This window comes from Sinohyriopsis cumingii, chromosome 17 (genome assembly GCF_028554795.1).
Source record: "Sinohyriopsis cumingii isolate HCF-2022 chromosome 17, ASM2855479v2, whole genome shotgun sequence".
Taxonomy (NCBI): Eukaryota; Metazoa; Mollusca; class Bivalvia; order Unionida; family Unionidae; genus Sinohyriopsis; species Sinohyriopsis cumingii.
In genome coordinates, this window is record NC_142977.1 from 103,151,806 (window position 1) to 103,167,690 (window position 15,885).

Here is a 15,885-nt window from a genome sequence, read left to right on the forward strand (position 1 = left end):
CAGTATTTGTTATAGTTATTGTCCTTTTTTTCTTGCAACTTAGAACAGTTTGTGGCAAAATCTTATTAGCACAATTAGTCCCACAGTTTTTGATGGATTTCCATGAAACTGTGTAAATAATATGGTCATTACCTGAAGATGCATATGTTAGTGAATCTGTTTACATTAGCAAATTCATGTATGTTAGCTTAATGCAGTGTATGGCAATTTCATTAGTGCAGCTAGTCCCACCATTTTTAACTCTCCTGGCCATTGCTGTTTAGAGCTTGTCAGTAATGTCTAAACATAATTGGGCCAATTTAAAACAAAAGATCATGACATGAAGCTTCATATTTCTTCAGTTGATGCATGGCTGCCATCAGGTGTGGTCACTATTACCAAAAACCCTCCAGAAAACTTTTGAATGACTTGCTCTAAGACTGCTCAACAGATTTTGATGAAATGCATCATGGGTGGATGTCACCTTCATCACAATGTGATGAAATTTGACATAAAGTATCCTGGCATTCAAGTCTTTCAAATTTTTTTTAAATGATTTTTATCCACCATAAGATAATGAAAAAATATAACATCTACGCAATTTCTCAAAAACCACTCTGCCAAATATTACCAAATTTGACAGAAGGCATCCTGGCATTAATATCTTTCAAATTTTTTCCAAGTGAGTGGTGCCAGTCTACCATCAGATATGGCTGCCATTACCAAAAACTGAAAATCCTACAAGCAAACGCTGCTTAACAGAAACACCCCAATATGAAGATTTTGTAATTTGTTGAAATGATGCTAATCAAGCATTGAATATGGTCACCATTACCAAAAAAATGGAAGAATCTCTAAACAGCTTCTTATAAAAACTGCTTATCAGCAGAATTTGACAAAAAGGCATAGACGTCTTTAAATATTCTACATTCACTACCAACTTGACATCCAAGATAGCCCGTATTACTAAAAGTTGAAAACTTGTAAATGACTTCTTCTCAAACATATTGGAAATATCAGCCTTTTTTTTCTTTTTTCTTGTTGATGGATTGCCATGGGATATATTGGTATATATCAGGCCCAGTTTGGCCTCTTGTTGATGGATTGCCATGGGATATATTGGAATATATCAGGCCCAGTTTGGCCTCTTGTTGATGGATTGCCATGAAACTTTGTGAAGATAATGTTTATCACCTGGATATGCACATAGTCAACAAACTGCTTTGCTCTTGCAATTTTTGTTAGAGTTGTACTCTTTGTCTTGTAGTTCAAGAATTCAATGTATGACAGCATCTTCTGAACACAACTTGTCTCACAGATTTCAATTGGATCACCATGAAAGCTTGGACATATTATGATTGCAATTTAAAGAGGTGCTTATTGACAAATCATTATGTTCTTTCCATTTTTGTTAAGAGTTATTGTAAGTTATTTCATTTTGCGCATGCAACATGAGATATATTGGGATATATCAGGCCCAGTTTGGCCTCTTGTTAATGGATTGCCATCAGACTTAGTAAAGATTATATTTGTCACCTGGATATGCACATATCTACAAACTGCTTTGCTCTTGCAATTTTTTTTAAGAGTTCATGCCAGTTATGTCTGCAACTGTTAAATGAATGCAGTATTAGACAAAATCTTGTAAATGCAACATGTCTTCCAGTTTTTTACTCATCACTGTGACACTTTATTATATTATGGATATTATTTAAAGATGCCCTTATTCATCCATTACACCATGGTTAGGTATTGTATTTAAGTTCTTTACCAGGCACTGTGGCAAGGCATCTATGTTCCATGAACACAGAACTTGCTGCTTAAAATTATTTAATTTTACCCTGAGAAATTTAATGATAATGATGAAGATGCAACATGTCTTCCAATTTTATTTCTCACAGCTGTGAAACTTTAACATTGTCATTATTTAAAGATGCACATCTTGACAAATCTTTGTGTTCCTGTGATATTTGTTATTTTTTGTTGGGTTTTTTTTGTGCCCCATTTTGACTCAAGGATTTATACAGTGTATAACAGAATTATTTTAAAAGAGCTGCTTGTGCAGTTTTAAGTGGATTCCTGTGAAACTTGTTATGTATTATGCTTATCATCAGAAAATATACTTGCAATATATACATGTCAGTCAGTCATTTTACTTGCAATATATACATGTCAGCCAGTCATACTTGCAATATATACATGTCAGCCAGTCATTTTACTTGCAATATATACATGTCAGTCAGTCATTTTACTTAAAATATATACATGTCAGCCAGTCATTTTACTTGCAATATATACATGTCAGCCAGTCATTTTACTTGCAATATATACATGTCAGTCAGTCATTTTACTTGCAATATATACAAGTCAGTCAGTCATTTTACTTGCAATAGGATAGGCATATTGTATTAGCACAGTGTTAAGGCATCAACGTTCCATGAGCACAGAACTTGCTGCTTCAAATTATTTAATTTTACCATTATAAATTTAACGATACTGTGATTACCAAATTCTTTTGACTAGATGTGGTGCTTATTGAAACTGTTCATTGAAGGATTATGACATGCTACTTTGTAATGGTAGTAGCAGCTGCCTTGCTTGGTGCTCAGCATTAAGAGGTTAGTGTTAGGACTGGTCGGCCCGGTGTCAGGATAGTGTGACTGGGTGAGACATGATGCTACATGTCTGCGGCATGATGCTCCAGTGCTAGACATCAATATATAAACTGCATGACTGCAGACATCATAGCGATATGACTGAAAATTTGTTAAAGCTACGTAAAAAATCCAAAACACACATACACACACACACACATGCTTCGTTGTTGAATATGTGACATGCCAAGTTAGTATAACGTGTAATTTGCTACTTTCCCTCAAGTCAAACTTGCAGGAGTTGTGACATGAGGAAAAAACACTGAAAGAAGTGAAAAACTTGTGTCTTGTGGTGATAACAAATTATACAGACAAAAACAAGCCAATGCTCATTTATATATTAAATTCAAACAGTTCTACGTAGAACGAGTACAATTTTTCAGAAGGAGTTTCTAAGGGTTGTAACATTTTTCACCTCGGGAAAGAAGTAATTTAGTAGAGTCATGACATCACATATACTTTGCAAAAGGACCTTACAACTTTTCTTTAATCACCATTAAACATTGTTTCACAGAGGGACATAGGCTGTAGTCCATCCAACAGCACCATCATTGAATGTAAGGAAATTGGGAGCAAGGAGTTTGGAAACCCATTAAAGGCCAATACAGATGTATCCTTCACACTTAATTTTGGCACCGACGATATCTCTTCAAACATCAGGAACTTCACCCTCAAGTCCTGGGTCAACACGTAAGTGTACTTGAAGTGGACTGTACCAGGTGGCCTATACTATGTGTCTTTAATCTGTTTTTATGTATTTCATGCATATAATTTTGAAACTGAAATCCACTTGAAAAACTGTTGACTTAAGAACCAACCAACCCCAAGGTAACTGATCGTTAGAACTGGCAGTACCCAGTAGAAATTTCCCAAAATTTTGACATCTCTATTAATGAATGAGATGAACAGTTATCTTATCATCTTGTATAATACTGTATTTGCCAGCCTATAAGACAATACATTTATTACTAGAAAATATTGGCTTCATCTTATACTCCGAATCGACTTATATTTATTGTACATTACATAATTTTTCATATGGAAATATTTTTCTCTCCAAAAGTAAAAAAATAATGTGTAACAAAAAAATATTTCATTTTTGGTAAGTGATCATGTATGAAAAAATATAGGACCCCACATTTTGAAGGAATTTAAACACATACATGATCGTCAATATTAAAAACTAACATAGATTAGATGTAATTGCACTAAAGAAGGAAGCATTTGTAAAATACGTTGTTTGTAATATATGTTGTTTAAATTTGATATATGTGTGTTAAAATTGACAGGTTAGAAGTTGTATAACCATGACAAAGATGTTCCATCACAATTTTCTTATTGCACCTCATGATCAAATAAAAATTATGCCCCATTATGAGAGAGAGAGAGGTCTTGATGTTTGTACAGTAATATATATTATTCACTTGATGACTGTGATCTTACTCATGTACAAAAGTGCAGTACCATATTCCACTATCAATTAATACAACTAGGTAAGCAATTCCTTCTAGTTGTATTTTTAACTTCATTATCCAAGAATCATGTGGCTTTGTAGTGGTATTTATATGCTAATTAAATATGCTAATTAAATATGATACTACTGAAACTCCCTTTATCTAGCTTAAACTCTTTTTTTCATCAGTCTAACTTATGCTTCTTTCATCAGCAATCTTGCTTAAACTCTCTTTACCAGCAATCTTGCCTAAACTCCCTTTATTAGCAATCTAGGTTAAACTCTCTTTACCAGCAATCTTGCTTAAACTCCCTTTATTAGCAATCTAGCTTAAACTCCCTTTATCAGCAATCTAGCTTAAACTCTCTTTACCAGCAATCTAGCTTAAACTCCCTTTATTAGCAATCTAGCTTAAACTCCCTTTATTAGCAATCTAGCTTAAACTCCCTTTATTAGCAATCTAGCTTAAACTCCCTTTATTAGCAATCTAGCTTAAACTCCCTTTATTAGCAATCTAGCTTAAACTCCCTTTATTAGTAATCTAGTTTAAACTCCCTTTATCAGCAATCTAGCTTAAACTCCCTTTATTAGCAATCTAGCTTAAACTCCCTTTATTAGCAATCTTGCTTAAACTCCCTTTACCAGTAATCTAGCCTAAACTCCCTTTATCAGCAATCTAGCTGAAACTCCCTTTATCAGTAATCTAGCTTTAACTCCCTTTATCAGCAGTCTAGTTTAAACTCCCTTTATTAGCAATCTAGCTGAAACTCCCTTTATCTAGCTGAAACTCCCTTTATCTGTAATCTTTCTTCAGCTCCATTCATCAGCAATCTAGCTTTTACTCCCTTTATGAGTAATCTAGCTTAAACTCCCTTTTTATCAGCAGTCTAGCATGAACTCCCTTTTTATCAGCAGTCTAGCATGAACTCCTGTTTGTGTGTTTATGTATCCTTAGCAGTGACACATTCACATTTGTGCACATTTTTTTCCCTTTTTACAATTGCATGCATTTCGTTTGGGTTTGCTATGGAAGCATTTATTAGCTTTTCTTTTTTTCTAAACTCAAACAATGATGACTGTGATTTACTAAAATTTACTCAATTTAAATGGCTTAATTTCAGATCAAAAAGAAAAGACTTTCTGATTTAAAATTAAGTCTTTCCTAAGCATATATTTGCAGTAAATTTTTTTAACAGGACCAGTCAAGACAAGACACCTGCAAGAAATGTCGTTTACAACAGAATCCGTGTTATTATCAATGCAGACATAGCAGTTCAAGGGTAAGAGACCTTATTTGTATCCACAAACTTGTCAATAGTGGCCACAAATAGGAAAAAAGCCAAAATGATCTTTATACATAGGTGAATTCTTTCTGCAGGTTCACCTTTCAAATTTGATTTTTGAACAGATACCATAATTATTATTATTATTATTATTATTATTATTACAATAAAAAGTTATGTTCCATGCAAGATTACTGTATTTTGATTAAAAAAAACAACAAATCACTGGTCTTAGTTTGTGTTGTGCACTAATTGACAGTTTACATATAATTGATTTAATTTAAACAGTTATTGAATTGCTGACGTTGTCATAGAAAGTTCATAAAATCATATGAGATATGGAGGATTGATCAGCAAGTATATGCTTATTTCAGTCCCTCAGCTCTTTAAGAATAGTATTGATAGTTGTTGTTTTTTGTAGGGTTTAGTGCCATTTTTCAGCACACAATAGGCTATACATGGCGGCCAGTATTAATGGTGGAGGAAGAACCCGGAAAGAACCACCAACCCACAAGAAGCTACTGGCAAGCTTTTTCACATACCCACTTTAGCAGAGTATTGATAGTTACCATTTTCAGTCAGTTGCAAATGCTGAAAAACGCTAATGAGATATTAAAGTTTTACTTATAATGAGACACAATTTTTCATCATATTAAAGCAGAATTCTGATTTTCTCCTGACAAGAAATATTAATTGTCAGTGTAGTCCATTATTTATATTATTTATATCGTCTCCGATTCATTTTTTAAGAAACAATCTGTCTGGTCCCACTCTGCAATGATCCTTGTAAAGTATTTGCTCCATAAATTATTTAACACAATCGTTGTAAAGAGTATTCTGATTGGTCAAAAGTTTCTGCTCACCCAGTTAATCTTCATCTAACAGAAACTTTTGGAAAGAAAGAAGCATGCTTGCAAAACATGGCATTTCAAGGTTTTGTGAGAGAACAAGACAAGAAAGTTTTGGATTAAGGTTTGAAATTGTTGGTGGTGACAAAAAGGAAAGCAGAAAAAATATTTGTCAGGGGTGCAAAAAGAACAAGACTGGCATGTCAAAATGATAGGTTGTCTCCATTGGGGGAAGAGACAAGTGAATTTATGTAATTATCTGTATATAGTTGATATATTTGGGTGTTTTATTTTACAGATGTTTTTTTGGGTGTGTTTTGCAAACAAAAATCTAGTTACTCATCATACCCTCTAATCAGTTCCAAAGTGCATTACTGTTCCAGCCACAATGAATCATTGATATGTAATAAAACATAATGTATCTTATTTTGTTTTTATCGTAAAAGAAGTATGGTGATATGATCATGTTTTTCTTACAATTTTTATCCAGTGTGTCTAAGCCTGATGGTGTGATCCAGTATAAGGGGATAGTTCGTGGAGAAAGTGCCATTAAAAATGAAATTATGATTGGTCCAGCCATCAACCATAGCTATGTTGTAAGTAAATCAAAGCCAGTGTGTATAAAGATTGTAATTGTAATTTTGTCTTGGCTGATAGATATAGAGTTATGATTGATGCATGTATATAGAGACTATGTAGTCTTGATTGATAGATATAGATACTGTGCATGTAGTTATGATTGATGCATGTATATAGAGACTATGTAGTCTTGATTGATAGATATAGATACTGTGCATGTAGCTATGATTGATGCATGTATATAGAGACTGTGTAGTCTTGATTGATAGATATAGATACTGTGCATGTAGTTATGATTGATGCATGTATATAGAGACTATGTAGTCTTGATTGATAGATATAGATACTGTGCATGTAGTTATGATTGATGCATGTATATAGAGACTATGTAGTCTTGATTGATAGGTATAGATACTGTGCATGTAGTTATGATTGATGCATGTATATAGAGACTATGTAGTCTTGATTGATAGGTATAGATACTGTGCATGTAGTTATGATTGATGCATGTATATAGAGACTATGTAGTCTTGATTGATAGATATAGATACTGTGCATGTAGTTATGATTGATGCATGTATATAGAGACTATGTAGTCTTGATTGATAGATATAGATACTGTGCATGTAGTTATGATTGATGCATGTATATAGAGACTATGTAGTCTTGATTGATAGGTATAGATACTGTGCATGTAGTTATGATTGATGCATGTATATAGAGACTATGTAGTCTTGATTGATAGGTATAGATACTGTGCATGTAGTTATGATTGATGCATGTATATAGAGACTATGTAGTCTTGATTGATAGGTATAGATACTGTGCATGTAGTTATGATTGATGCATGTATATAGAGACTATGTAGTCTTGATTGATAGATATAGATACTGTGCATGTAGTTATGATTGATGCATGTATATAGAGACTATGTAGTCTTGATTGATAGATATAGATACTGTGCATGTAGCTATGATTGATGCATGTATATAGAGACTGTGTAGTCTTGATTGATAGGTATAGATACTGTGCATGTAGTTATGATTGATGCATGTATATAGAGACTATGTAGTCTTGATTGATAGATACAGTAGTCATGATCATGATATTGATGCTATGTGTGTGTATTTGTATACATACACACATGCATACATATATACACACAAACATACATACACACACATACATATGTAACACACACACATTCATACATACATACATACATACACACATACATCCATTCACATACATACACATACACACACATGCATACATACATACACACACACATACATACATACATACATACATGCATAACATTGACAATAGGCTAGGCAAAGACTCAATCTTGTTAAGAAGGCAACTTTTGACTAACAGTTGGAGGAGTTTAGGGGGCAGGAGTGATAGCAACATTTGTTGATAAATAAATAAGAACTAAAGTCTCCACTGCCCTACACAGATCCTCGTATCTAATATAGTTTAATATTTAAGGATGTTTGATCTCAAGAAGTTCATGTACACTTATTGTCAAGAGATTTTTGGTATAAATTAAAGTAACCTGCAGTACTAGCAGTTGTGTGTCCCATAAGTTGGAGTTACTTCCTTTTTATAATCAGAACATGTGTATTCATTATAAACAGTGGCTAACAAATGAAAGCTTAGTAGCTAAAATTTCATTCATAAATCAGTGGAGCCAAACCATCAATATGTTTGCAGTGTGCAGTTTCCCAGGATAGCAAATTTTTGTCATTAGTGCATGTACTGTACAACCCAGTGTCCTTTGTTCCAATACAAACAGTTGGGGCACACAGCAGTTGCAGTCCCAGAACACTACATCTGGATGGAAAGAAAAGAAAAATTAGCCAAAACAAGGGGAAATGATAAGAAACAGTTGCATGGTTGTTTTTATTGATTTTGCATGTAATTTCGAATAAATTTAGAAAAAAGAATTAACTAATTAGCCAAAAGCAAAAACATATCATTTATTTACAGTATGTGATTTTGACAAAATATTAGGCTGGCCTTAGAGATGCTACTTTGATGTGAATGGTGCTTCATTTATTTGTAAATCAATTAATCTATTAATTGTTTTGTAAATCAACTGAGACAATCCGTTAATTTGTTTGAGTCTTCATTGACAATGGACCATTAAATTTTTACTAGTTCTAAAACTAAATCCAGCTCAGGTGTTGAGTAAGCTCATAATTAGGTCTTCATGGAAATGCAAATGGGCATTGCCATAATGGTCAAATGGGAAATGCAAATGGGCATTGTCATAATGGTCAAATGGGCATTGCCATAATGGTCAAATGGGAAATGCAGATGGGCATTGACATAATGGTCAAATGACTTTTTACACTTGAATAGAAGAGGGCATATCACTTGGTTACTACATCGAAGCCAAATTTAACAGCTAAAACTAAAACACAAATTTCACTTGGCATGATTTCTTTAATAGGTATTTGTTTCTTATAGTGTTGCCACAATATATATTCCCAACATTTTCATTTCATTGATATTTACTTGAATATTGTGTTATTTAGTGAGAAAATATTTTTCTTTAAAATAATCTCACCACAAAATAAATCTATGCTTTCTTCTTAAAATCAGCAAATTTCATGATATTGGTAACAAATGTTTGTGCCATTCCAAGTGATAAGACAGGTGATATAGAAAGCTTTTATTTACCTATTTTTATGACAAGCTTTTAATGTTAAGCAAGTAAGAGCTAAAATTTTGATAATTTATGCAAGAAAAATGAGATTGAGATCTGCCTTCATGTTATAAGCAGGTGTATGTCTCACCAGGGAATGCTTAAATGAAATGAGCAATGTAATCTTAACTGATACATATAGATACAATGCAGTGTAGTATTGACTAATACATATAGATTCAATACAGTGTGGTCTTAACAGATACATATAGATACAATCCAGTGTAGTCTTAACAGATACATATAGATACAATACAGTTTAGTCTTAACTGATACATATAGATAATATGCATTTTAGTCTTAACTGATACATATAGATAATATGCATTTTAGTCTTAACTGATACTTATAGATACAGTGCAGTGTAGTCTTCACTGATATTGATATTGATTGATATATATATATATATATATATATACACACACACACACACAATGCAGTGTAGTCTTAACTGATACACATAGATAAAATGCAGTGTAGTCTTAACTAATACACATTGACAAAATGCAGTGTAGTCTTAACTAATACACATTGATAAAATACAGTGTAGTTTTAACTGATACATATAGATAAATGCAGTGTAATCTGTATTGATAATATTGATACATTGTAGTATAGTCTTAACAGATACATATAGATACAATGCAATGTAGCCTTGGTCTGCAGTTACTATAGTGCATATGTTTGATGTTTGGATGAGGACCAAAGACTGCGTCAACAAAATGGCTTTTACTTATGACTAAGTAATTTTATCATCAACATAAACTTGAAGATTTTTGTTTTTTCCTTCTCCATTCTTTCCAGAACAGTCTATTTTATAATGAATGTTGCATCTTCAAAATAGCTCTTTCTTGTAACTATTTTAACTTAGGAATTGGTAAACAATTTAGGAATGGGTAAACAACTTAGGAATTGGTAAACAATACAGTTTGGTTTTGCAGACTGTTGTTTATATGTAGATGTACTTTTGAGAAGTGTACCATATCTTCTGCTTCAAATCTGCCTTGGAGGGATTTATCCCTCTTAGTCCTGTGGCATGCTTTCTACTTCCAGCTATTAAGAATTGTTCTATTCCTAATAATATATACTTTTCTATATTTAACTCTAAAGGCCCTTTTGCTGGAGAAAAAATGAGTGTTTTAGTAGCTGTTAAGGGACAAAACTCGAAATTTAATCAGAGAGGAAATTATCACACTCAGCAGTGGTTACACACCCTGATATCGATTCCAGGCGTCTGTGTAGAATAATTTCAAGTCAAAGGTAATTGCTTAAGGGCTGTTCTATTAAAATACACACGGGGCCAAGAGAAGGCACTTCTAATGTAGAATAGTCAGTCACCCATAGATGCAGTTTAGAGTTTTGTATTGTTTTCATAAGAACTCTCTGGGTAATATGAGTACCCTAGCATATATTTTTAAAAAGTGCCGTCCCTGTGTACCATCAATGTTTAAATGGAATAGCCCTAAGTATGTTATATCTAATGTTAAAGAATGTGTTTAATCAGTTCTCTGTTAAGAGATGAAGAAAAGAACATTTCAAATTCAGACTTCATGTTATAAGAGGGATATTTGCATTTGCCACTTTCAATACAAAAGAATCCAAGATTAATATTCCCCAACTTAATTTTATCCTTTGATCATGTTCAGTATATAGTATTTCCCCAGCCCTCCAACCCATCAGTATTCTCAGTGCTTCATCAGAGGGGAGGGCCTTGTCAAGGAATTTTTCATTTTGCCTCACTTCAGGGTCCTTTGTTATTTCTGTCACCTTTTTTGTTGTTGAAATGTTATCAGATGTAGGATAAGCCCAAAGTAATCCAAATGTTAGTACCTGCAGAGCTCTTCCTTGTAAAAGTTTTGAATGGAGAGCAAAGAAAAAATTGAAAAGGCCTTTCTTCGAGTAATTGTTGATATGTTTTGTTTTTTTTAAGGTGGAAAATAAAGGTCCAGGTACAATTCCTCCATCCAAGTTGACCATTTATTGGCCATATGAATTGATGAACAAGAACTATGTACGAGGGAAGCATGTTCTTTATCTTATGCAGGTGCCACAGGTGAGCCTCGATAGATCAAGTAATGTATTGACATGTGTACAGCAATTCTTCTCATGATAAAGTCTCATGTTCCATTTCGCTGGCTGCAACAAACTATTTTATGAAAGTAATCATTTCCTAATGACTGTGCTGTTCATGACATCACATCATGTAATGCCTTAATCTAAACCTTTCCCCATGACAACTGTTCTTCACTTTTGTCTGGTGTTGTATAATGCCCTTGTCTTACACATAGATACTATCACCTCAAAACAGCACTACAGGAGAACAGTTCCCTATGGTGAAAGCAACAATAAAATAATAATATGCATCCTTTGGTGGTTTATGGGACAACACTGTTTGCTGGCTCCATAAACTGGACAGATGACATAGACTCAACAGTTCTCAGGGCAAATGCTGACCTGGAAATTTGCTGAATTAGTGAAATGATAAAATTAGAAACGAAGTGAAAAGGACAAAGCCAAGGTATTTGATCTATCCTTGTCTTATATTCAGCATTTACTTAAATATGGCTGAAGGATGGAAGATTTACAAAAATTTGCAAATTTGACTTGTACTCATAGTTTATAGGCCAGCAAATATGGTAATTGTTTCCTTACATAACATTACTTTTTCCAAATTTTTCTGCTTTAATATTAAAACCACACAGTATAAGTTTGAAATGTATACCAAATACAGTTGCATTAGCAATAGCTCAGCAAACAGTTGATTTTAGTTCATTATATAAGATCCTAAATATGAATTAAAACGATTATAATCAGGTACAAAAATAAAATAAAAAAAGCTGTAAATATTCCAAAAATATTTTAATTTTGTTAACACTCTTCCTATGCATACATCCTAACTCCATTATTTTCTCTTCCCTGCCCTACCCCCAACACATGTATGCACCATATTTCTAGTGCTAAAGCTTTATTAAAAATGAAGGTAAAAACAAACAAAAAAGCAGATAAAGGAAATACATAAGGTAAAACAGACAGATAAAGGAAATACATAAGGCTAAACAGACAGATAAAGGAAATACATAAGGTCAAACAAACAGATAAAGGAAATACATATGGTCAAACAGACAGATAAAAGAAATACATAAGGTCAAACAGACAGATAAAGGAAATACATACAGTCAAACAGACAAAGGAAATACGTAAGGTCAAACAGAAAGATAAAGGAAATACATACAGTCAAAGAGACAGATAAAGGAAATACATACGGTCAAACCAACAGATAGAGGAAATACAGTCAAACAGACATAAAGGAAATGCATACGGTCAAACAGACAGATAAAGGAAATACATAAGGTCAAACAGAAAGATAAAGGAAATACATATGGTCAAACAGACATAAAGGAAATACATAAGGTCAAACAGACAGATAATGGAAATACATAAGATCAAACAGACAGATAAAGGAAATACATAAGGTCAAACAGACAGATAAAGGAAACACATAAGGTCAAACAGACAGATAAAGGAAATACATACCATCAAACAGACAGATAAAGGAAATACATAAGGTCAAACAGACAGATAAAGGAAATACATAAGGTCAAACAGACAGATAAAGGAAATACATAATTTCAAACAGACAGATAAAGGAAATACATAAGGTCAAACAGACAGATAATGGAAATACATAAGGTCAAACAGACAGATAATGGAAATACATAAGGTCATACTGATAGGACTTGAAAAGGATTTATATCATGTACAAATTAAACTTGCACTATAACATTCTGAACACAGCACTTGCCATCAGTTGCCTATTTGACTAAGCTGTCAAGTGAGCTTATGGAATATTGGCATCATCCTTATGTACCTGGGAGTTACATATTATTTAACAAAGAGCACTCCTGGTGATGTAACCAATCAGAACACAGCAAAATGAATAATTAATGGTGATTTAACCAATCAAAACACAGCAAAATTAATAATTAATGGTAGACTTGGGTCTGCATTTATCATTACAGTAATCTCTAATTTTGATCATCATGAGGAAAGGAATTATTGGCATTCATTTTTGTTGGAATGTTTTCAGTTCCTTGGTTTGTCCCATTCAGCTTTAATTTAATTTCTTTGTTTCATGTTAACCATAAGACTGTATCAAGCTCTTTAACAAACAATGTAAATAGCACATTAGTCCTCAACTTTTTGACATTGATAGCTATAACTTTTGCATGAATAAGTTCTTAAAATTAACAAATAATACAGAAATCCCTATCAGCCACATAGGCCTAGTACTTGTAGATACAATACGTTGTAAAGTGGTCAGAAATTTATTTCTGGTCTTTGTCTGTAATATTTACCATAAGGTTTTAAGCATCTAGTTAAAGAGCAAATTGTGATCAGAGACAGAAAATTTCTACTACCCTTCCCCTTTATGTCGCCAGGGTTCTTTGGATTGTGGACCTCACTCAAATTTGAAACAAACCTTTCTTGATCCAGGTATTTTAAAAATTGCCAGCCTTAAAAATTGTATTATCAGCTTATGACTTTTCTGTTAATTCTTCGTTATTTCTTTATTTTTCAGGAACTCAATAATTTGATAAAGTGTTACTATGACCCAGAGATCATCAATACTCTTAGTATAGAGGTAAACAATGCATGTCATGTATAATAATAATATAAGCTTACATAAAGTATCGGACTAAAGCAATATCCATGTTAAAATTCATCCTTGCATGGCTGTGTGTTGAAATATACCTCTAACTGAATGTATACAGTGCTATCTAAAGCTACATTATGCATTAAGTATATACATAACTCACTCATTATAAGACCCTTCGTTATAACACTATGGTCATGGATCCATTTCATTAAGTGGTGGTACAAATTATATAGTCTTTTATCAGTTCTTTATTAAACTGAAACTTTGATGCAGCATTACTACAGTAGAACCTGTGTTGAATGACCATCTCTTCTGCATTTAATCTGCATTGAGAATCGGGTTTGGCAAGACAGGTGGTCTCCTATAACATTGGTCTTTCAAGACAGGGTTTACTGTTTATGCATAAAGTTTGATCAATGATATGTCAGGATTTCGTCTATCTTGCAGAGTCTACATAGGCTGCACAATTGTAGGAGTTGTGCTTATTTCCAAAAAAACATCGCGCTAAAATATCAACCAAATGCAGGAAAATAGTATATTATATCTCAAAGCTCTATCTTAATATTTCCATGAAATCCCTTCTCTTTTCAGTGGGTAGAGTTTTGTCAATAAATTTTCAGTTCTAGAATGGATTTTGGTCTTATATCTATAACCATAAAGTCATTCCTAGAAAGAAAAAAAACATTTTACAGTGCACGTGTTATAAAGCCATTCACAGAGAATAAACAACATTCTGCAGTGCACTTGTGTTGTTATTGTAGGGTTTAATGCCATCTTTCAGCACAAGATAGGCTATACATGGCGGCCAGTATTAATGGTGGAGGAATAACCCGGGAAAAGCTTGGAAAGAACCATCTACCCACAAGAAGCTACTAGCAAGCTTTCTCACATACCCACATTGGCTGAACCCGAGACTCAAACCCTTGCAGACAGAGGTGAGATGGCAATGATCCATGAGCCACTCAGGAACCTGTGCAGTTGTGTAATAAAACCATTCACAGAAGAAAATCAACATTTTGCAGTGCACTTGTGCAATAAAACCATTCACAGAAGAAAAATAATAACATTTTGCAGTGCACTTTTATGATAAATCTCAAATTTGTTGTCATTAGTTTTATGATTCTTTTAAATATTTGAGGGGCCCCGAGTGGCCGAGTGGTCTAAAGCACTCTCTGTTATGGACCACTGCCATCTCACCTCTGTCTGCGAGGGTTCGAGTCTCAGATAAGGCCAATGTGGGTATGTGAGAAAGCTTGCCAGTAGCTTCTCGAGGGTCAGTGGTTCTTTCCAGGGATTTCCCGGGTTCTTCCTCCACCATTAATACTGGCCACCATGTCAAGCCTATCATTTGCTGAAAAATGGCATTAAACCCTACATCAACAACAACACTTTTAAATATTTAAATAATACAATATGAGCCCTGCATTGCATAATATTATTAAAATGTTTTGTATAAATTTTTATATGCAGTGTACCTTAACTACATTACTTGCAACAAGGCAGTACACATAAAAAGTATCAAAACATGTCACCTGTAAACAGAGATCAGAAGAGCTAATGAGATCATCTATTGTCCATCATCCATCATCTCATACCTGCCAATCTGATAGCACAAGTTTCTTATTGCTACTTCTGTTGAACTACTTAGAGGATTGCTATAAATATTACACATACCATATGTACTTGTTTATCAGTCAAGTTAAACTGCTAGCAACAATG

General features: G+C 33.4%; 1 protein-coding gene across 3 annotated transcripts in view; it reads left to right on the top strand.

Annotated features, from left to right (window-relative positions):
• Nucleotides 1-15,885, top strand: part of LOC149779581 (integrin alpha-PS1-like) — a 169,138-nt gene that overhangs the window by 127,489 nt on the left and 25,764 nt on the right. For all 3 annotated transcript variants that reach the window (XM_089940326.1, XM_089940327.1, XM_089940328.1), the window contains 5 exons: nt 3,148-3,323; nt 5,283-5,366; nt 6,708-6,813; nt 11,440-11,562; nt 14,089-14,151. In XM_089940326.1, coding sequence (XP_089796452.1) covers nt 3,148-3,323; nt 5,283-5,366; nt 6,708-6,813; nt 11,440-11,562; nt 14,089-14,151 — 552 coding nt within the window. The remainder of the gene's footprint in view (nt 1-3,147; nt 3,324-5,282; nt 5,367-6,707; nt 6,814-11,439; nt 11,563-14,088; nt 14,152-15,885) is intronic.